The sequence below is a fragment of the Nomascus leucogenys genome, chromosome 12, assembly GCF_006542625.1.
Source record: "Nomascus leucogenys isolate Asia chromosome 12, Asia_NLE_v1, whole genome shotgun sequence".
NCBI lineage: Eukaryota > Metazoa > Chordata > Mammalia > Primates > Hylobatidae > Nomascus > Nomascus leucogenys.
In genome coordinates, this window is record NC_044392.1 from 66,006,781 (window position 1) to 66,028,375 (window position 21,595).

The 21,595-nt window shown below is 55.2% G+C and overlaps 1 protein-coding gene across 3 annotated transcripts; it reads right to left on the bottom strand.

The window, feature by feature from the left end:
• Positions 1 to 397: 397 nt before the first annotated feature.
• Positions 398 to 20,902, bottom strand: CSF1 (colony stimulating factor 1). 3 transcript variants are annotated; one of them, XM_030824878.1, is made up of 9 exons: positions 20,646 to 20,902; positions 17,292 to 17,414; positions 15,976 to 16,038; positions 13,920 to 14,090; positions 9,400 to 9,547; positions 7,216 to 7,346; positions 6,577 to 6,629; positions 6,203 to 6,258; positions 398 to 2,544 (listed from the first exon to the last, which is right to left on the bottom strand). In XM_030824878.1, exons 1-8 carry the CDS (start codon positions 20,682 to 20,684, stop codon positions 6,216 to 6,218), a joined length of 771 nt encoding a protein of 256 aa, XP_030680738.1. In that variant the 5' UTR covers positions 20,685 to 20,902; the 3' UTR covers positions 398 to 2,544; positions 6,203 to 6,215. The 3 variants fall into 3 exon arrangements, with proteins under 3 accessions (XP_030680738.1, XP_030680736.1, XP_030680737.1); XM_030824876.1 differs by having other exon boundaries at positions 7,216 to 8,240; XM_030824877.1 differs by lacking the exon at positions 398 to 2,544 and adding an exon at positions 4,664 to 5,341 and having other exon boundaries at positions 7,216 to 8,240.
• Between the last annotated feature and the right edge of the window lie 693 nt (positions 20,903 to 21,595).

Sequence of the window (21,595 nt, forward strand, 5' to 3'; positions counted from 1 at the left end):
CCTCAGAGCCTGCAAGGACCTAGCCAGCAACCTTTGCCCTGGTCAGCAGGGTTCAGCAGTCAAGGAGCCTTATCCTTGCAGGCCCCCGGGGCCCTTGGACAGAGCCCAACCAGCCATTTTCCCAGGCTGGGCTAGGCTGGGCAGGAGCAGGGGCCAGTGACCAGGCCTGAGTTTTGGCCACTTTCTGCCCAATACGAGCAGATATGCAGATGAATGTGTTTGGGACAGCAATAATACAGGAGGTTTTGGTAACAAGACTGAAAGTTGGAGAGAACCTTCCTCCCCTGTGTTTTGTGGAAAAAGGTTCTCTGAGCTGGGGTTCACCCAGCAACTGCTGCCCACCCACCCTGATGTTTGCCACCCACACCCCAAAAGCAACTTTCTCATGACTCACATGGCAGCTTGTGCACTTCTTTTATTATTAAATATATAAGCAGCTTCCTATCTTTTAAATAGATATTTAAATGACTTTATATAAAATAATTCACCACTTCCAAGTATAAAAACAAAATCTCACAGTGCGTGAGCCAATGTCCTCTCTCGACTTCTCAGAGAACCGAAGGGGTTCCTGAGCAGGTAGCCTGGGGGGACACCAGAGATGGCTCCGGGGCTCCTCCTGCTCTGATGCCACCAAGTGCTCAAAAAGAGCTTCTGCAGTGGGTTGGATTGCTTTTTTGACCTTTAAAATATTATGTTTAAGGTAGGGGGATGAAGAGGGAATGCCTTTTTTTGTTTTTTTTTTTCTTCCACTTAAAAATATGTGTTTTCTAGCATCAAATATAGAGGCTGTGACTAGAAGGCTAAGCCCCATATGCAAGTTCACTGCCCTTCCCTAAGCTGTCAGCATCAGGACAGGGAAGGTGGGGCCAGCAGACCCTCACTTTCCTGGGCAGGAAGGGAAAGTCATGGGCCCAGCAGCCAGGTAGGGCAGGGTCTCCTCAGCCAGGAGGACCCAGGGCGGCAGGAGAGGAGGCACACAGCAGCACAAAGGAGCCCAGGGGCAACTGGCAGCCCTGTCGCCCATTGCCTAGGCCTCAGAGCCACCACCACGGGCTGGCCTCGAAGTGGAGGCCCTCTAGGCATTGGAAGCTGAGGCCTGTCTCTCCTGACTGCCCTCCCACCCTGGCTTGCCTGGTTAGAGGTGATGGTAGAGGGGGTAGGTGAGAGCTGGAAGTCATCACTGCCGACCAAGGTCAGGAGGAAAGAAGGGTGAGAAGTGGATGGAAGCTGGGTGCCATGCAGGTGGGGCTGAGACGCAGCCCAGCCCAGGGCTCCTGGCAGGGATAACCTGCTCAGCCCCAGGTTCCTGTCGGCAGCAGGGAAAGGACACTGGGCTGGGGTTTGGGAGTGCAGACCCTCCCTCAACCTCAGGGGCATACCTATATTTCAAAGGCCCATCTTCAGTCGGAGCTCGCCCTGCAGCCTCTGTCTGTGCCCTCCCCTCCCTTGCTCTCTCCCACTAGTCCCTTCCCTCTTGGGAATGTCAAAGTGCAAGATGCAGAAACCTGGGTGAACAACACAGCCTAAAGACCGGCTCTGGCTGGCGGCCCAGGAGGTTCTCCCACCCTACTCCACCCCGGGGAGTCAAAGGCCAGGTCAGGAGAAGGTCAGGGCTGAGGGGCTCCCTCAGTCGACTGGTGAGGCCAGCTCAGTGCAGGAGGCTGGGGAGAGGCTGGAGAGTGGAGGACAGACGGATGCTGGCTCATGGATGGACGGGGGCAGGCTGTTCAGCAGGCAGGTACAGTGTTCACAGTGCAATGGCTTCCTTCATGAGGGGAGCCTCTGCTTGGCCTCCTGGTGAAGCTCTGGCAGGTGCTGGAAGGAGGAGGAGCAGAGGCCAGTGCTTGATCCCCTTCTTGGCATCACTGGCAGGTCAGGCAGGTCCTGAGGGAAGGGCTGGCCTCCCCTCTGCGCCTGGCAACCAGCACAGGGCACTTAGGTGAGCCGAGGATGTAGACCCTTCAGGCTGTCAGGGCAGACCAGCAGGTCCAGAGGCCTCCTCTTCCTGTCTCTCAGGCTGCACACCTCTACGGGAAATCAGGCCGACGCCGTCCCGCCCCACGAACTTCAGGCTCCTCTCTCTGGAGACAGGTCCATGCCTGTCCAGGCTGGGATCCCTTGGCACCAGGCAGGCCCTCTGGGTGCAGGGTTCTTTCACTCCTCAGCGTCCACCCTGCTTTCCCACAAACCACAGGCCGGTGGGTCCCTGGCCTGGGTTCCGGCATGGAGGGGAGTGAGAGGAGGGTGCAGCCCCTGAGGGAAGAGGATCCTGAGCCGGGCTCGCCAGCCTTCCTCAAGCACATGGGAGCCTCCAGGGCTCACAATAAATAGTGGCAGCATGGGGAGCATCCTCTGGCCTCTCTCATTCAGTCAAGGGTCTGCGGGTTGAGACAGAGGGGCCCTAGCCTGGCTGCTCTGGTCCAGTCCTGGCAGGCAGGAGCTCTGGTGGGGGGCAGACCACATTCCAGAAGGATGGCCAGGGAGGGGTGGTGGTGGACGCCCCATAATGTCTCCTCCCACGGAGAGACTGTCCTGTGCGTCCAGCTGTGGGAGAGAAAGAAAGGCTAGTCAGCAGATGGGAGTGCGGGGAGGGTCGTTGAGGACATGGATTGGGAGGTGTGGCATTCCTGTGGGCTGCTGGCGGTGCTGCAGGCGGGACTTCCTTTCCTCCCTTCCCTGGCCTTTCCAGACACCACAGAGAGACCAGGCGGCTTTCGCTGGCACCAGCCCAGGCCTCTGGCCAAACTGGCCTCACCTCCTACCTCCTCCTGGGGAATCAGGGCCTCAGTGGAAGATAACGGGGCCCGGGAGAGGTCTGAGCAGGGCTGGGAAGAGGGGTTACTGCTCAAGCAGAGGGCTCTGATGAGGATCGAAGCGGGCACTTGAATGTCTTTGGACCCCTCCTCAGGCAAGGTCATCTCGTTGGCCTTGGTCCAGTAAACAAAGAGTGATTCCTGCTAACACTAGCAAAGAAGAATCTTTCATTTCCACCTCCACAGCATTCATCAGAGGGGCATCACATATGATATTCAAGACAGCAGGGCAGAGATAGCTGAAGAGGAAGAACTTGGGCCAGAGAGGAAAAGTCTAGAGGCAGTGCTGGGACAAGGAAATTCCCACACTGTCATTTGGCACGCCACCCCTAAGCAACCCAGCCCCTACTGGATGGGCCGAGGGCCTTGCCCCGCATCATCCATGGGAGTCAGGGCCTTGTCCTCTCCCCCTCCACCCCCATCCTTGTCCTCTTGCCCAGCATCCTCAGGACGCTTTGTTCCCAGAGCAGAAATCCCCTGGACCCCATCCAACAGTTTGACTTTGGACCTTGTGTGGAGCCTCCCTCCCTAACATCCATAGGCCCTACTGGGTAAGGAGGGAAGATGGAACCACAGCCTCTGGCTCCCTGCCCATTCCCATGCTCTAGAGGGAAAGAAGGGGAACCATAAACTGGACATGAGCCATGCTGGGTACAGCCAGGCCACAGGTCCAGCTAGGGCCCAGGAGGGGAGAAGGACCCAGTGGGTGAGTTCCAGCCTGCTGCCCCATCTCCTAGCTGCTTAGGGCTGAGGTGCTGGTGTCTGCATTTTCTGTGGCTCTGAGTCCCTATCTCAGTCTCCGCCTCTATGTTTCCCTCTCTCACTTCTCAAATCACAGCAGCAGTCAGTCTAGGGGCTGGCACTCAATCTCTCCAAGGCCACTGGTGCCTGGCCTGGAGACCACCTTAGGGCTGGACCTGCTGGGCCAAGTGGGGTCTGGATGTAGCCCCTGTCCCGGATTCCCTCTCCAAGCGAAATCTTGAGGGGGAAGAGGAAAGCTTGGGATGGGCCTGAGAATAAGCAAGTGGGGAAAGGAGGATGGGCGTGTAGAGGGGTGGGACAGAGGGCCAAGAACACGGCAAGGGGTTTGGGGACAGGCAACCAGTGGGAAGGGTGTTGTGGCACTGAGCCACCAGCCACCAGTTCTGAGGAGGCCTGGATCATTTCACAGTCTTGCCAGTGCCCCAGCTGACCCACTCACCCATCTTAGCCCACCCCACTGACAAGGTAGACCCCAGGATTCCAGATATGTTGTTACTGCTGGCTCTTGTCTAAATAGGTTCCCCTGGTTTTGAGCATTTGCCAAATTCCCTCTCTCTCTGGAAGGGGCCCAGACCTGTCACTCCACACATGGGAGTGCCCTGCGGCACTGGCTTGCACTTGGTAAAGGGTGTGACTGGAAACTTGACTGGGTCACCCCAGCTAGTCAGCCAACCAGCCAGTTAGTCAGGCAATCAGCTAGTCAGTTGCTCAATGGGCTCCCCAAGCAACAGCCGGCCAGTTAGGCAGTTACCAAGATAGTTGGTTGGTTAGTCATTCACCCAGCCAGCTGGTCAGCCAGTCAGTCAGAGTTAGTCAGTTAGCTGGTTAACTGGTCAGCTAGAGGCTGGTCAGTTAGAGACAACTGGCCAGGGTCAGTCCGTGAGTCAGCCCTGAAGTCAGTCAGTCAACATTTATTGCATGTTTGGCAAATGTGGAGAGGCCCTCTCTTAGTAGAACCCAGGATGGAAAAAGAAACACAAAAAAAGTGGAAGACAGTCCCTGCCCTCAAGGGGCTTACAATCTTAGGGATGTGGAATGTACAATACATATAAAATAAGATTTTAAAAAATGTGAAAACAACATCCAAATAAGTGCAAATTGATATACTATTAGCCAAATACAAAAGAGCAGGAGGGGCATGACTGAAAGGAGCAGTCAGAAGGTTGTGGAGAAGCCAGGAAGGCTTCCTGATGGGCTGGCTGTGGGCTTGGGTGGGAGGGGGAAGACGTGGGCCAGCTGGGGTTGGGGGGGGCAGGGGTGAGGAACAATAGGGTCACAGCTACATCAACAACATGGGCAAAGACAACAGCAGGCACTCATCAATGTGCAGGAGCCACAATTGGCAGGGCTACGGAGATGACAGAATTAGGGTTTCAAACAACTTCAGTAGGTTCGGGTGATGGGCAGAAACCAACAAGGTGGCTTTAACAAAGGTGAATATAAACTGCACTTTGGTTAAAAAAGTTAAGTTGTCCAAGTACAGGGTAGAGATGGTCTGGCTTGACAGAGGTTTATGGGAAATGGAACTAGGGGTTTTAATAGACCACAAGCTCAACATATGACAACAGTATGATGCAGTTGTTAAGAAAAAAACTAATGCAATCTTAATCTGCACAAAGAGAAGAATACTGTCCATATCAAGGAAGGTAACAGTCCCACTGTACTCTCTCTGAGCTGGTCAGACATCTGGAGTACTGTGTCCAGGGCTGGGCGCCACATTTTCAGAGGGACATTGACAAACGAGTGTGTCCAGGATGGTGAGGGGTCTGAAAACCATATCATATAAGGAACGTTTGAGGGGCTTGGCCATACTCAGCTTAGAGAATTCTCAAAGGGGACATGGACACCTGACTTGAAATATCTGAGGGTTTTCATGAGAACAGGAGGGAGGAGCAGTATGGAGGGGGCAGGGAAGCCAGTTTTGCCTCACATGAGGAAGACGTTTCTCCCAGTCTGACTGGAAGATGGCATGGGCCGTGGCTAGGCAGGGAGCTGGCCTGGAACTGGGAGTGTGTGACAGCCAGCTGGCTGGCTCCCTGTTGGGGACATGGAGAGGGGCAGTCCCTTTGGGGTGGGACCCAGGGCCAAATGACCCCTGAGAGCCCTTCTAAGACTCAGGTTCTACGTCAACATGATCCTAAAGGCAAGGAAGCAGAACTGACCTCAGCTGGGGAGGAGGGTCAAATGGTGGGGGGGGTGGCGATCTGGCAAGCAGCTGCTGTTGGAGGGGCTTGGCAGCCAAGCCAAGAATATACGGCTTGCAGTGGCTGCCACACAGAGCTACTGAAGATTCTCCAGGAGGGTAAAGACCTTATAAAGGCCACATTTGAAAAAGGCGGGTTTAGTTGCTCTGAGGTCAAAGGTGGCAGCAACACTAGAAGCCCAATGCAGAAGTAATAATCCCTGGCCTCAGCGGGGGTGGATGGAAAGGAGGGGCAGGGGGATAGCTGAGGACCTGGAAAGGAGAGGGTGGCTGGACCTGGCTGGCGATGTATGGAAAGGGAACCGGAGAGAGGCATGGGAGTCAGTGTGGGGGCCTCAGGGGAACTGGTGTCACCAACAGGTGAGGGTGACTGGAAAAGGGTATAGGTAAGTTTTAGGAGTGGAGATCAAAATCAGAATCTTACCTTAGAATTCCCTCTACACTGGCAGTTCCACCTGTCTGTCATCCTGAGTCAGGGGGCTGCAGGCAGAGCACAGGGCTGGCATTAGACATCAGCAGGAGCAGGGGAATAAGGGGACCCCGTAAGTTTACCCCTAAGCCCCACACATGCTCTAGGCCCTCTCAGATTGAAAAGACCCAGAACTGTCTAACTCTATGGAGAAATCAGGAAAAAGCCCAGATATCTGGGAAAGGACAGAGGCCCTTCTTCTCTCCCCCATCCTGTTCCGCAGCTCCATTTCCTCAGAGCAAGCAGGAGAGGCCCACCACCACGAAGAAGGGAAATAGATCCCAAGCCAGGCCCCCAGTGCCTCCCAGAGCCCCGCGTCAAGCTCTCACCGGCCCTCTGGCTGCTCCAAGGGAGAATCCGCTCTCTGAGGCTCTTGACGGCTCTGAGGACAGGAAAGAGCACTCACTGAGGAGCTGGGGGAGTGTGGGGGGGGCGGTGTCCCCATCCCCAGTAAGGGCTGCCCCAGGTATTTATGAGAGAGTTGCAAGAGTCCTCCCAGCTTCCCAAAAGTGGAGATCAGCCAGGGGCCCAAGGGAGATTTGTGAGGTCTCTCTGCTGATGGTGTCCCTTCTCCTCTCCCCATGCCCTTGCAAGCTGTTCCCTATGGGTCCTCCTGCCCCAGGCTCTGCGGAGCTCCCAGCGTACGCCCGCCCTGACACGCTCACACAGCATTGCTCTCCTCCTCCAGCTCCCTGCCCGTCTGGATGTCATCCTGCTGTCAGCCCATGAATATTCTCTCCCGCTCCCTTCTGCTCCAGTCCCTTCCCATTGACCTTATGGCTTGAGCCTTCCCAATTCTCGAAGTAATCCTCCATTTCCACCTCTCATCCTCTGTGCTGAGCCAGCCCCTATCTCTCTGTGTCTGAAGAACTCAGGCCGCACCCGAGCTGTCCCCCCACCTGCACCCCCGCCAGGCTCTGCCCCTGCCCTAAGGAACGCGCTCTTCTTCCTCATGGGGATCTGCTCACCCGCCGCCTCCACCTGTAGAACAAGAGGCCTCCGACGGCCAGCAAGACCAGGATGACACTGGGCACCAGCAGGTGGAAGACAGAGTCCTGGAGCTGCGAGCTGGAGGATCCCTCGGGCTGCCTCTCATGGCCTGTGTCAGTCAAAGGAACGGAGTTAAAACGGGCCAGGGGCCTGGCTGCCCCTTCACTTGCTGGTCCTCCTTCTGGCTCTGCGGGGCTCCTCCGATCCCTGGTGCTCCTCCTGCCCTCCAGCTCCCCAAGGGGCAGCATGTTGCCCGAGGAGTGGCTTCTGGAAAGCTGTGGCTGAGCAGAGAGGGTGGAGGGGTTGCTGAGGCCTTGGGGGCGCGGTGATGAGATCCTGGGAGAGCCTGGCTCCGGGGGGTCTCTGAGCAGGGCAGATGGATGGTCTGTCTTCTGGGGGGTGTGATTCCAGTCCTGGCCAGTGGGCCTCACGGGGCCCACCCTGGGCAAGGCGGTACCAGTTAAATCTGCCGGCTGTTGGCGCTTTGCTGATGCAGGGAGTGGAGAAGATGCTGAGAGGAAGTTGCTGGGTCTGGCGGGCTCTGTCTGCATGCTGCCCCCTCCTGGCCTGGAGGGGGAAAGCTCTGTCCCTTGGGGTACGGGAATCTCAGTGGCCTCTCCAGAGGCTTCTTCTGGGACCCAATTAGTGCCCATTGCAGAGTCAAGAATATCCTCCATCCCAGGGTTGAAGGCCCCGACAGAGGGGCGAGGCTGTGGTGAGCCACCGATGGTGCTGTCCTTGACAACCGGGGTCTCTGGCGGCTCAAGGCTCTGGCAGGTGCTCCTGGGTGGCCGCTGCTTGGCACTGCCTGGATCCACTGTGTGCAGGGGCTGCTCACCAGGCAAGAGGGAGCTGCCCTCAGTTCCCTCAGAGTCCTCCCAGGTCAAGCCAGCCACAGGGGCCATGGAGGGGGCGAGGGGCTGATGAGGGGAGACAGAGGCTGGGTCACTGCTAGGGATGGCTTTGGGGTACAGGCAGTTGCAATCAGGCTTGGTCACCACATCTGAAAGAACCACAGAGAGAGGGAGAGAGAAAGATGGGGAGGAGATAGAGTCACTAGCCTCCAGCACAGCTTTCCCAGAGCAGGGGGAGAGGGGAATGTGAGTCTGGGGGGCCCTCATCTCTTAGTTCAGCCCTGGGGCTGAGAAGAGGATGGGACTAGAGTGGGTGCTCATGACACAGGGAAGGTGCCGTATGCAGGGTCTCATGAGCAGCGACAAAGAGCAGGGTTGAGATGCACACACTGGGGGTGGGGGAGAAGGAAGATAAGAGAACAGCCCATGCAGGGGTTCCCACTGGCCACAGGCCAAGCTAGGGATGAGCAGCAGCCAGGTCAGGAGGTTGAACAGTTGCCTTCCGGACCAACACAGGACAACTTCAAGCCCCAGAGACACTGGTTTCATGCATAGCCAAGAGCCACACAGCCACAGCTACAGGCAGGAACAGGCTGGGGCTAGAATGCAGCCAAGGCTTAAAGTCTTGGGATTGAAGCAACGAGACTGGACTTGGCCACTGGCAGGTTGCAGGGCCCTAGACCCTGCCTTGGGAAGCAAGGTTGAATGTAGGAGGGCACGTGTGGCACGAGACGCAGAGACGAGGACACGCAGTGTACACATGTATGCAGCTGAGCCAGCCCTGGGATTTCCAATGATGCTCAGACTTCAAATCCAGCCTTGTCCCTTGAGGAAACGCCCAAGGCATCCTGGGGACTTCTGGAGCCAGGGTATCACGATGATTCGCAGCAGAGCTCCTGGAGCAAGGGCCCTGACTCCCAGATGGGTGTCAGCTGTCTCCACAGAACCCCCCACACGTTCAGCCAGCCTGCAGAGCCAGTGGGGAAAGCTTCCATACCTACAGGGCTCCCAAGACAGGCTCCCATTTCCACTCCCTAATCTCAAGGCACCAGCGTGATCCTTCTTGATGCTGCCACATGCAGACATATGTAGGTGTGCATGCACACACATGTCAGAAAAGACATGTGCCCAGGACCGGAGGTACGTGAAGCCACATATGTACACGAAACAAGCACATTCATGCACACAGGAACACGAGTAGCAGCCAGGCTGCCTCCCCAGGGGTCCCCCCAGCTTCACATCTCACCTCCCAATCCCCATTCCATATGCTACCACCCCTACACACTTGCTGGCCCCTGCCATGCTTACCTTGGCTGGAGCATTCAGCAAAGCTGTTGTTGCAGTTCTTGCTGAAAATATTCCAGTCCTTGTCAAGGAGATTCTTTGTTTCATTAAAGACATTCTTGACCTTCTCCAGCAACTGGAGAGGTGTCTCATAGAAAGTTCGGACGCAGGCCTGGAAGGAGATCAGGGCCCCCTTTTGTGAGCATGACCATTGGCCCCGTGTCTCCGTCTTGTTTGTCAAATTCCCTTGGCCTTTCTCACATCTGTCTTCTTTTTCCCTTTTGTTTCCTCCCTCCCCTTTCCCCTGGTTTGCAGCAGAATGAGTCCTGAGGTTATGAGATATGTCATTTATTCACAGACCCATTCAACATATGTTTATGTGCCAGGCGTATGGTAATTACCTGGGAATCATGCAATGAACAAGAGAGAGGTCGTTCCTGGCTGAGTTGGACACTGAGTCCAGCAATCCAGTAGGGACTAAACACATTGTTACAAGTGCAATGAGTTCTATGAATAAGTACTGGGCCATCCGATGGTGTGCAACAAGGGGAACTAAACAAGTGTTCAGGGAGAATTTCCCCAAGGAATCAACTAAAAGATGAGCAAGAGAAACCAGGAAAGAGATGGGATTCCAGAGAGCTGTCCAGGCTGCAAGAACAGACTGTGCAAAAGTCCTGAGGCAAGAAAATGCATGAAAAGCCCAAAGACTAAAAGAAGGCTGGGGTGGCTGCAGCACTACCATCTAGGAGGAGCGTGGCAAGAGATGCAAATGGAGAGAGGTTAGCAAGGGCCCGGTCTTGAGGGCCTCATGGGCCAAGACCAGAACTTTTAGTTTTGTCCACAGAGCAAAGGGAAAACATCTGAAGGGGTGTTAGGGGTGGGCGGTGGCATGGTAAGACTTGAGTTTGAGAAAAATCATTGAGCTGTGGTGTGGAGAAGGGAATGGGGCAGCCGCCAGGCATGTGGGTCCTTTGCTGGGATTAGTGTGTCTTGGAGGGAGGGCTGAGGAGGTCCCAGCCCTGTCTTCCGTGCTGCTCAAGGGGCCCCGGCTTCCTACACCCACTGGAGCTCTGAGAAGCTGCATCATCCTGGGTCTTCTCCCACCGCTCAAGCTGCTCTTTCTGTCTCCTTACCAAGCTCCCCTTCTCCTCCTGATGTCCAAATGCTGCCATCCTTCAGGGTTCACTCCCGGGCCCACCTCTCCTTTCACACAAGGTCATGCCATGCATGCTCACAGCTTCATCCAGGGCCTAACTGCCACTGAATCACAGATACCAAGTTTTTCCTGTTTTTCCTTAAACTGAGCTTCACAGGGAAGAAACATGGGCTTTTCTAAGCTGTGAAGTCCTTGAAGGCATCGCCGCATCCCCCTGGCCTGTGCACAGTCAGCCCTTAAGAAATGTTTACCAGATAGGCCAGGCGCGGTGGCTCACGCCTGTAATCCCAGCAAGTTGGGAGGCTGAGGCAGGCTGATCACGAGGTCAGGAGTTCGAGATCAGCCTGACCAACATGGTGAAACCCTGTCTTTACTAAAAAGACAAAAATTAGCCAGGCATGGTGGCACGTTCCTGTAATCCCAGCTAAAAAGACAAAAATTTGCTGGGCATGGTGGTGCGTGCCTGTAATCCCAGCTACTCGGGAGGCTGAGGCAGGAGAATTGCTTGAACCTGGGAGGCAGAGGTTGCAGTGAGCTGAGATGGCACCACTGCACTCCAGCCTGGGAGACAGAGTGAGATTCCGGCAGTTTATTTGGTCACTGCCTCCTAGCTGGTGAGTGATGGAGCTGAGCCCAGTTTTCTCATTCATACGTCTATCTGGTAAACATTTTTTTTTTTTTTTTTTTGAGATGGAGTCTCACTCTCACTGTCCCTTAGGAGCTCCGAATCCCTCCCACTGTCTTCTCCGGAGACTTGCTGGGAGCTAGCTCCTCTAGCTTCGCCCACCCTCTCTCCTGGAGCCTGCCCCTCAGCATTCACACCTGTCTACAGGTGAATATCCAAGGGGGTCATAATCATCAGTGGGACAGCTGCTTAAGATGCAGATTCCTGGGGTCAGTCTTTTATTTATTTATTTATTTTGAGATGGAGTTTCGATCTTGGCTCACTGCAACCTCCGCCACCCTGGTTCAAGCGATTCTACTGCCTCAGCCTCCCAAGTAGCTGGGATTACAGGCATGCGCCATCACCCCCTGCTAATTTTTGTATTTTTAGTAGAGATGTGGTTTCACCTTGTTGGGCAGGCTGGTCTTGAACTCCTGACCTCAGGTGATCCACCTGTTTCGGCCTCCCAAAGTGCCAGGATTAGAGGCATGAGCCACCGCGCCCGGCCCTGGAGCCACTCTTACACCCAGTGTATCAGACTCTGTAGGGGTGTGTCCTAGGAATATGCATTTTCAACACATTCCTCAAGTGATTCTTAGGAATCTTAATGTTGGAAAACCACAGATTTAATACCTCTCTTATTAAAAATGTTTTCCTGGCCAGGCACAGTAACTCACATTTGTAATCCCAGCACTCTGGGAGGCCAAGGCAGACAGATCGCTTGAGCCTGGGAGTTTGAGACCAGCCTGGGCAACATTGCGAAACCCTATCTCTACAAAAAATAGCTGAGCATAGTGGGGTGTGCCTGTTGTCCCAGCTACTCAGGAGACTGAAGTCAGAGGATCAATTGAGCCTGGGAGGTTGGGGCTGCAGTGAGTTGTGATTGTGCTGCTGAACTTCAGCTTGGGTAACAGAATGAGACCCTGTCTCAAAACAACAACGACAACAAAAACAGAACAAAAAGTCCTCCCTCAATCACACACTCCCTCCAGCTGCATGTCTTTTCCTGCCCCCATTCGGATCCAAGTTCTTCCACAGTGGTGTCTCTACTTCCTCTCTTTCTATTCACCCTGATCCGGCACCTGTGACACGTTGCCAAATCCAATGGACAATTTTAGCCCTCACCTTGCTTGATTTCTCAACACTCTTATGAAGTTCCATCCCTTTTTCCATCTTGGAATGCAGTGCCTCGACTCTGCACTCTCCCTCTTTTCCTCCCACCTTCAGGCTGCCCCTTGCCAGGTCCCCCATCCTCTGCTTGCCCTCCAAATGCTGGGTTCCTGGGCCTGCTTCTCTTCTCACAGTGGCAGTGCTGTCCAGTCCCATGGCTTCACAGATAAGCCGAACCCCATGCCTCACAGATCTGTGCATTGCCGGTCACACTCAAGACCCGCACACCTAACTGCTTGCTCGACGTCTCCACTCACCATTTCATGAGCACCTCACGTCTGCTGTGCCACAGACTGAACTGTCTTCCCTCAAACCTGCTCTGCCCATGGATCATCCCCATTTCAGCATCATTGGAATATCCAGGTGCTCAAGAGAAAAACCATCCTTGGCTTTTTCTTTCCCTCAGCTTCTCACATCCACTGCACGTAACAAGTCTTGTTGATTCTGCCCCCAAACGCACAGGAACATGTCCAGTCCACTTGCCTCCACCTTCACTGTCCCACCCTGGTCCAAGCTGCCAATGTGTCTAGCCTGGACTCGCACCTTCTGCTGGTCTCCCAGCTTCCATTCCTGCCCCCTGTGGTCTATCCTCCACACAGCAACCAGATCAGTCTTATAACCTGAGATTAAGCCACATGCCTGTTCACGACGGCTTCCCTCACCCTTAAGACAAAATCCCACATCTCTAAAACCACAGGTGATCTGGCTCTTGCCTTCTCTCCTCCCCCTCCTTCACTTCCCATGCTCTGGCCATGCTGATAACCCTTTGGGTCTCTGAATGTGCACTTTCCTGTTTGTTTACCTTAGGGCTTTGTGCATAGCTTTTCCTGTTCCAGAATGTTCTTCTAGCTTTACCGCTTTCAACTCTTACTCATCTTTGGAGCTCAAATCAGTATTTGCTTACTCAGAAGCCTTTCTTGTCTCTGTTTCCCCAACTCCATGGAAGTCTGAGTTCCCTGTTGCTCTCCTTGAGCCCTTCAGGTTCTTGTTCCCAGCTCACTCCTCCACCTCCTTCGGGTCCTCTCATCCCTGGTTTACTCTTCTCTGATGCTGTTATTGCCATGCTACATATTGTATATTTTACTTACATATTTTGTTAACTGTCTCACCACCACTACCACCACCCCCAAATGCAAGTTCCAGGAATGTGGGGATTTTTGTCTGTTTTGATCACAGCTGTTTCCTGGTGTCTAGAACAGTATCTGGTACACATTAGATACACAATAACTGCTTGCTGTTGGAATGAACAGTCTTTATAGTTTGTAATTCTGTTTACTGGTGTCATGGTTTGTTTAACAGCTGCCAAGCTCACTTGACTATAAGCTGCATGGGGTGGGACCATGTATTTGTTGCTCATGATGACATCGTCAGGGCCCAGCATGATCCCTCATGCCTCCTGCCTGGTAAAGGTTGGTGGGATGACAAATGAATGAGAGTGAGCAAGCAATGGTGTGAGGCGAGGTGAGCGAATGTACTCTGTGCCTGTGGATGGAGCGGTGCCTCCACAGCCACCCTCTGCCCTTACTCAGTGCTCCAGGCCTCAGGGCTTCCTACCTTGTCATGCTCTTCATAATCCTTGGTGAAGCAGCTCTTCAGCCTCAAAGAGAGTTCCTGCAGCTGCACAATGGCGATGGCATTGGGGGTGTTATCTCTGAAGCGCATGGTGTCCTCCATTATGTCTTGTACCAAGAGAAATGCCTTCTTAAGGTAGCACACCGGATCTTTCTGAAAAACAGGAACCTGGGGCTTATGGCCTGGCCATAGTGGCCTGGGAACCCCCAACCCCAGGCAGATGGAGGGTTGCAGATTGCTCTCCCCCTTCCCCCAGGGGAGGGACCACACCACGCCAGCAATGAGGAGAATGCCGCCCTCGGCTTGCCTGTCTTTCTCTCTCTTTGGGATCTAGCGCTACTGGAGACTGGGCTAGAGTGAAGGAAATGTGGATTCTGATTAGAGAGTTCTCTGGGTTTCTGGAATATGAGGCTTTAATTACGATGGATGTACATAGGGAAGGTGGGCTCCAGGCAACCTCCCTCTGCCTTTCTTTCTTTCTTCCTCTTGGCTTGCTTTCACAAAAATCTTTTACCATATGGCCCCTTCAAATTGTCCAGGACATAGGGGTGCTGAAGACTATCTCATGGTCCAAAGAATAACCTCTGTGTGGTAGTTGCCTTGAAGACCCACTCTGCTTTAGCTCTCTACCCCCAGCATCTAGTCCAGTAGGTTCCTAGCAAATGCTAGTTCAGGCACGAGTGTTAGAGCAAGCAAGTGAGTGAATAAAACACTGAGGCTATTCTTTGGACCATGAGGGGGTCTCCAGTCCTAACAGAGGTGCATATGGGTCAGGTGTGTGTAAGCTCAGAGACAGGGGCAACTTCTGGGTATCAAGGCAGTTTTGCATGAGGCATAAAGACGAATAGATGTGGAATAATGATTGGGGGGCAGGTGGAAAGGCATGACAGTCATTGGGAAGAGCTTGTGCAAAGATGGGAGGCAGGAAGGAGCAGGGAATGGGGAGGTGGTGTACAGGATTGTGTGGAGGAGAATGGCTAGACCTGGTGTAACCCAGACTAGACAACCTTGGCTTTCTTCTGGAGTGATGGGGGCCCTGATGTTTTTGGGAGAGGGAGGTAAAGGCAGCAAGTTGGTGTTTCCGAAAATTTCCCCTGGTGGGCCGGGCGCGGTGGCTCACGCTTGTAATCCCAGCACTTTGGGAGGCCGAGGTGGGCAGATCACGAGGTCAGGAGATCGAGACCACGGTGAAACCCCGTCTCTACTAAAAATACAAAAAAATTAGCCGGGCGTGGTGGCGGGCGCCTGTAGTCCCAGCTACTCGGAGAGGCTGAGGCAGGAGAACGGCGTGAACCCAGGAGGCGGAGCTTGCAGTGAGCCGAGATTGCGCCACTGCACTCCAGCCTGGGCAACAGAGCGAGACTCCGTCTCAAAAAAAAAAAAAGAAAGAAAAAGAAAATTTCCCCTGGTGGTAAGATGAGGAGTGAACTAGAAGCAGGGAGACCAGTTAGGAGGCTCTTGAAATTGTCCAAGCAACTGATTAAGGGGTGAAGGTGGGGATGGAAGAGACAGAACCCAGAGATGCTGAGAGGCAGAACCAGTAGCACTCGGTGGCTGGTTGGGTGTGGGGCAAGTCCAGGAAGGGCTGGACTGCCTCCCTGCCTGCTGGTTGGCCTGGTGAAGAGAAGTGACATCCTTAAGCAAAGCATGTGACCTGGAAGAAGTATTGATTTGCCTCAAGCCCTACAGCCAACCTTCCTGGATTCAAATCAGGCCTCTAGCACCTACTAGCTATGCTCCTTTCACCTCTCTGTGGATAATAAACTGTATTTGTGTACCACATAGTGGTACTGTCAGAACTAAATTAGCAAAGTGCTTGGTACCTAGTGAGCGCTTGTTATGTATCAGGCCAGGAGAAGAGAATGGCAGGGGACTTGAGCCCTGGATCCTGGCACCCCAGAGTTGAGCACCCATGGATCCTCGCACTCTCACCCTTTCCAGCGGTAGGCATTCTGCTGCTTTCATGCTGCCCCACACACCCCACCCTGGGAGTTGCATGCAGGCTGGTGCATGGATTTTGTAAACAGCCATCACTCACCAACTGTTCCTGGTCTACAAACTCAAAGGTAATTTGGCACGAGGTCTCCATCTGACTGTCAATCTGTAAGAGAGAGCAGGCCAATGATTGCAGGGTAACCTACAGCTCAACTCAGCCTTCAGCCTTCTTCAGAACGGGGACCTTAGCTTCTGAGTGGATTGGGGTTTGAACTTCATCCCTGCCAACCACACGTGGAAAGACAGAGTCAAGTCTAGGAGAAGATCAGTGCCTTCCAGATGCCCAGGGGAAGGCTGTAGAAGAAAAAGAAATCTCTTCTTTCCTTCTACCACCCCAGGAAATCTGACAAATGCCCGTTTGTTTTAAGGAAGAGATGTCTATAGGAGAATATAGGATATAATCTTCCCTGGGAGGTAGTGAGCACCCTGTCATGGTAGGAATTCACGCAGAGGCCGGACAAGCTCTGGGGATTGAACACCTGTAGGGGTTGGAGCTGGATGCCCTTAAAGCCCTCTTTAGCCCCAGAGCAGCAGTTCTGGGTTTTAAGCCTCAGAGAATGCTGGGGCTCTTGGTCTACCTTGGATTGCTACAGCAACTACATGCAGGAGAAGTAGTGCTGGGGCAAGAGAGGCAGAAGGCACAGCCCACAGGCCCCAAGCTCAGGGCCCTGGAGCTGGCCTTAGCCAGTGATGCCCCACCCTGCCTGGCTGGCCAGAGGGATGGTAAATTCCCACTGAGCAGGACAGCAGCCATGACAGCAACCTGATTCTGCCTGGCTGGACCACGTATGGGCCTGATTAGAATGAGATACAGCCTCCTTCATGGCCCAGATGAGCAGGCCATCCCAGCCTCAGGGTATGGGCAAGAGCCAGGGAAGTGAGTGTGGAAGGCTGGGAGTTAGGCGAGCGCTTCCCCTCCAAATCTGGGTGGGGCTCTGATGCCAGACTGGCGCCACATATGAGAGTCCAGGAGCTAGATGCAACATCTGGACACAGCAGGCCACTTGGGCTAGCTTCCCAGAGGAGGCATCCCACTGAGGGACAGCAGACCTCAGAAGCCTTTTCAGAATCAGTGGTTGATGTTCCTGGGCAATCACTAACCCAGGCAAGCAGCTGGAAGCCACCCCATCCACTGCCTGCAGGGGAGTCAGAGAGGGCTTCAGAGCTGGGGAGACCAGAGGTCCTAACTTTGGGAAGGTTAGTGAAGGGTATCACTGGTGGAGCTAGTGGGAACCACAAGCAATGCCCCGCACTGCCCTGTTTTCCTGCCTGCAGCTGCTCTCTTTGACCTTCTCCCTGTCTCCTGTCTCCATTTCCCCAGTGGGGAGAAGGTAGAACACAGCATGGCCACACACTCACCAGCCGCTGCAGAGACTGCAGGTGTCCAGTCCCAATCATGTGGCTACAGTACTCCGACACCTCCTCGGTGATACTCCTGCTCGCCAGGAGACAGACCAACAACAGCAGGGAGCCCAGCCATGTCTGTGACAGAGAGGGTGTCATTTCTCCCCAGGTCTCACTCTCCCCAGTTATCCCCATGCCCTGCTCACAGGGGAAAAACAAAGGCCTCATATCTACAATGCTACAGGCTCTGCCCCTTACCTCAGGACACAGCATCCCTCAAATCCAGCTTTCCCAGGATTTCTAGTAGCCACAGCACAACCTTGTTCTCCCATGAAAACAATCCAGATGTCACCTTCTACAAGAAGCCTTTCCAGATTAAGCCAGCCAAACCTAACTACACATTGAACTAATACTGACACAGATGGTGTGCCTACCAGTCTAAATTTTAATGACACAGGAAACTCGAGGGCGGGACTTGCATCTACCCATTTTTTTCTGTCTCTGCAACATCAACAGTGAGCCAAGCACCTTTTGAACTGCCCTCAAGTTCATGTTCATGCACCGGCTTTCAGATGGCAAGCCAGAGACAGCTCCCCTGGGCCCAGCATTTCTTCCCACCTGGTTCCATGCAGATCTGGCTCTGCCACTGGAAAAACTGTGGGATCAAACTCAGTTTCACTGGAACTCATCCCTTGCCAGAGACATCTTGGAGCCCTGGGTGTGTGTTTCAAAAGGAGCCCAACTGATTAATCAGAGGCACCAGTGCCAGTAATGGGCCATCCCTTGCCTGGCACCTGCCTATTTGAGCACCGTCAGGCTTTGCCTTCAGCCAGCCACCTCTTACCATAACGGGGAAGTTTTCTGAGACCCCTCTTCTCTCCCAGCACCCACCTGGCCCAGTAGCTGCTCAGCCCCAGAGTGATAGGACTGGCTCCTGATGCCCTGTCTTTCCCGTTCCTTCCTCTCTTCCTTCTCTTCACTGAGGTCTCCTCATCCCTACCCCTGGCCCTAGGTCTCTCCTTCTTCAGCCAAAAGCAGACAGACTCTTGGGCTTTCTTTCTCCAGCTTGAGGTCACCTCCTGAGAGCTCCCAAGCTTCCTGGCGGCTGATGCCCCCAGATGCAGGGAAATGCTGGCAGGGTAGGGTGAGGGTTGACACTATCCTGGACTCTGGGTTTTGCCTCAGTAATCCAGATGTTGAGACAAATACTGCAAATAAGTTGCTCACTGGAAAAACACAAGGAGGCTATGAAACAGCCCACAACAGTGTGCTAATCTACATATCACCAAAAGCCCAAATGCTTGCCAGCTCTTCTGGGGAGGAGAAGGCAGCTCTGGCTGGGTGACCAGGGAGACTGCAGAGAGCAGGGACCTCAGCGAGGCCTTGAAAGATGGGGAGAAGCTGATGGCAGGAGAGGGGTGGGAGGCATGGAAGGAAGAGGCAAAGGATGGTTTAATACCACTCAGCACAGGGACTGTGAGGGTCCTGGCTGATCTGAAGGAGGGAAAGTGTGGAAGAGGGGGACGGCAGTCACGGGGCTGGGGGGACTTCCGGCTCTGTTGGGGAGGTTGCCCTGGGTGGGAACAATGGCCCAGGTTCTCAGAAACCTTAGGTTCAGGAATGATTGGAGGAAACTGGGCCACTAGACGGTGTATCTATCCCATGCTGGCTGCCACTCAAGGTCTGGAGTGAATGGTATGGATGAAAGGGACCGCTCAGGAAGACAACCTCCCTGGAGGAGAGCAAGGTGGGAGCAATGCTTAACCCCAAGGTCTGTCTGGCTTTGATGATATTTCAGGCATCAGTGTGGGGAGAGTGCAGCCACCACATGAGAGGCTGACTTCGAAGGTGGCCAAAGGGGATACCCCTGGACCCAGGGCCTCCATTCTGCCTCAGGAGGATCTGGACAGACAGTGGGGGGTTAACAATCTGGCTTGCATCTGGCTGGGCAGGCTCTCCTCTGGCTGCCTCTTCCACCCCCAGCCCTGGCTTCTGCCTGGGGAGCAGCCCTCAGAAGGAATCTCTGCTGCAGGCTCAGAGATGCTAGGACACCTCAGTCCAGCTGTCCAGCCTCCTCTGCCACCCATCCTATTCCATTTCATCTTCCCCCTCGACAAGGCCTCTGGAGAGACCTGGCAGAACCGGGCCCTTGGACTTCCCCTGTCTAAACACAGCCTCCTTGTCTTTCTCTTCTTTCCTCGTGGTCTCCCCTTCAGCCCCGAAGCTTTGCTTTCTGCCTATGGCTAACCCTTCTCCCTTCCCCTCTCAACCCTATCTCCTCTCTCTCAGTGGGGCACTTTCTTTCTGTGGACCCACTCTTCCCTTTCTCTCTCACCTCACCTGCAACCCTCTGTCCTCTACCCCCAAACAATTTTCTGCTCTTTTTCCCCCAGGTTTCCCCTCTCATTTTCTTCCAGGACTCCTCAGAAGCAAATCCATTATGAGTCCACTGACTGGTCATGAACAGTGCCACCCTCACTTTCTATGGCTGCATCTGCTACTGCCACAGTTGGGGCAGGGCGTCCCCTACGGAGTCAGGAGCAGACCCTGCCCCTGGACACAGCTCTGCAGCACTAAACCCTCTTTCCATTTTCCTCAAGCACTGCAAACCACCATAAACCACCACAAAGCCCAGAATCTCCCCAACCCGTGAAACCAGAATTTGCAAGAAAAAGAGATTCTGAGCTAGCCCCAAGTAGCCCGGGTCGGGGGTGGGGTGGGGGTGGGGGGGGATGGGGGGGTTGTTTGCCGGCTGCTGCAGTCCCCCACCCCACCCCCCAAACAGCCACCCAAGTCCTCCGTAGCTCCTGCCTGTGGGCTGGAACAAGCAGTGGCTTGCCCCTCTCCGTCCCTCTGCCAGCAAGGCCCTGGCGTTCTATAAGCTGGTTGACCCCCTGAACTTTCCCTGCCCAGAAGCGCCCACTCCCCAGCAGGGCCTTGGAAGCACGTGTGTGGCCGATGAGGAAGATGCCCACCGGGGAGGGCACACACTCAGCGCACAGCCACTCCGCCCGTGCCTTGGTGGTGGTGGGTAGGGAGAGAGGCAGGGCACCCTGGCTGAGCGGGGGCTCCTGCCTGCAGGTGGCTCAGTGTTCACCTCCGTGCAATGGGGTGTGCAGCCCTCCGTTTCCCAGGGAAGCCTGGCAGTCCCGGTGCAGCTGCAGGGCCGCCACTGGCCTCCGCCCTGGCGCCAGGGGCCCAGTCCGTGCGCAAAGGCGGTTGGTCCGCGGCGGGAACGCCGGGCCAGTGCAGCCGGCGCGCCCAGGCTGTCGGCTCCGAGGGTCCGCTCCAGGCCGCCTGGCCGCCGAGACCCCGCCCGCCGAGCCCCCGCCTCAGCCCCCCGGGCCCAGCGCCGCGGCCGCCGCTTACCGTGGGAGGGCAGCGCCCGGCGGCGCCTGGCGCGGTCATACGGGCAGCTGGGTCCCGGCCGGGCGCGTCGGCCGCCCTCGCTCGCTCGCTCGCTCGCTGGCCGCTGCGGAGTGGGCGCCCCGGCCGAGGGCCGCGCCGCTGTCCCGGGATGCGGAGAGCGGCTCTGGCGCCGAGAGGACCCAGGCAAACTTTCACTTTCCCCGGGCCGAGCCTCACTGGCCAGCCCTCGGCACAGCCTTTTAAGAGAGGACTTGGGGGCATGTGGTTTATGGGAAATCACCCTGGCCAGGCGCCAGACACACACATACACACACACACACGCACTGACACAGACACACACACTCCAGAGGCCCACTCAGCCGCCTTTCCCCGCCTCCCCTCCCCCACCCGCCGGCCGGCCAGCCCCGCTCGCGCGTCTTCCTAGTCACCCTCTGTCTTCTGCGCTGCACTTCCAAGCCTTCATCAAACGAGCGCGGGCTCCACCGCGTCCCCACCCTGCCTTCCCCGCGCCCTGTGCGGACCGACCCTTTCCTTCCGCGCTCTCCAGGCTGATCCAGTGCTAGCGCTCTATGATCGTCCCAAGGGACTTTCCCTCCAGGCCTGAAAATCCCCAAATCTTAGCAGAAAACGGACCGAGAGCAGGGACAAGCACTGGGAAGGGAGGGAAATCCTTTGAAGACGCCCCTACCCCATTCTCGGACTGCCGAAAGGAGTCCAGTGTTACTTGCTCCCTCGTGGAGCCTGAGTCAGCAGGTTTGCCGGCAGCCCCCTTCTTCCTCTGCAGCCCCCAAGCAGCCCGCCCAGCTTCAAGTCCCATTCTGGGAGGGAGGCCAGCTACCTGACCAGGAAAGGAGCAGCTGTGTCCTGTGACAGCAAGCTGGGGGGCTCTTCCCTGGGTGCCAGCAGACACTTCAAGGCACCTGACCCTTAGATGATGAAAATGCTGGCTG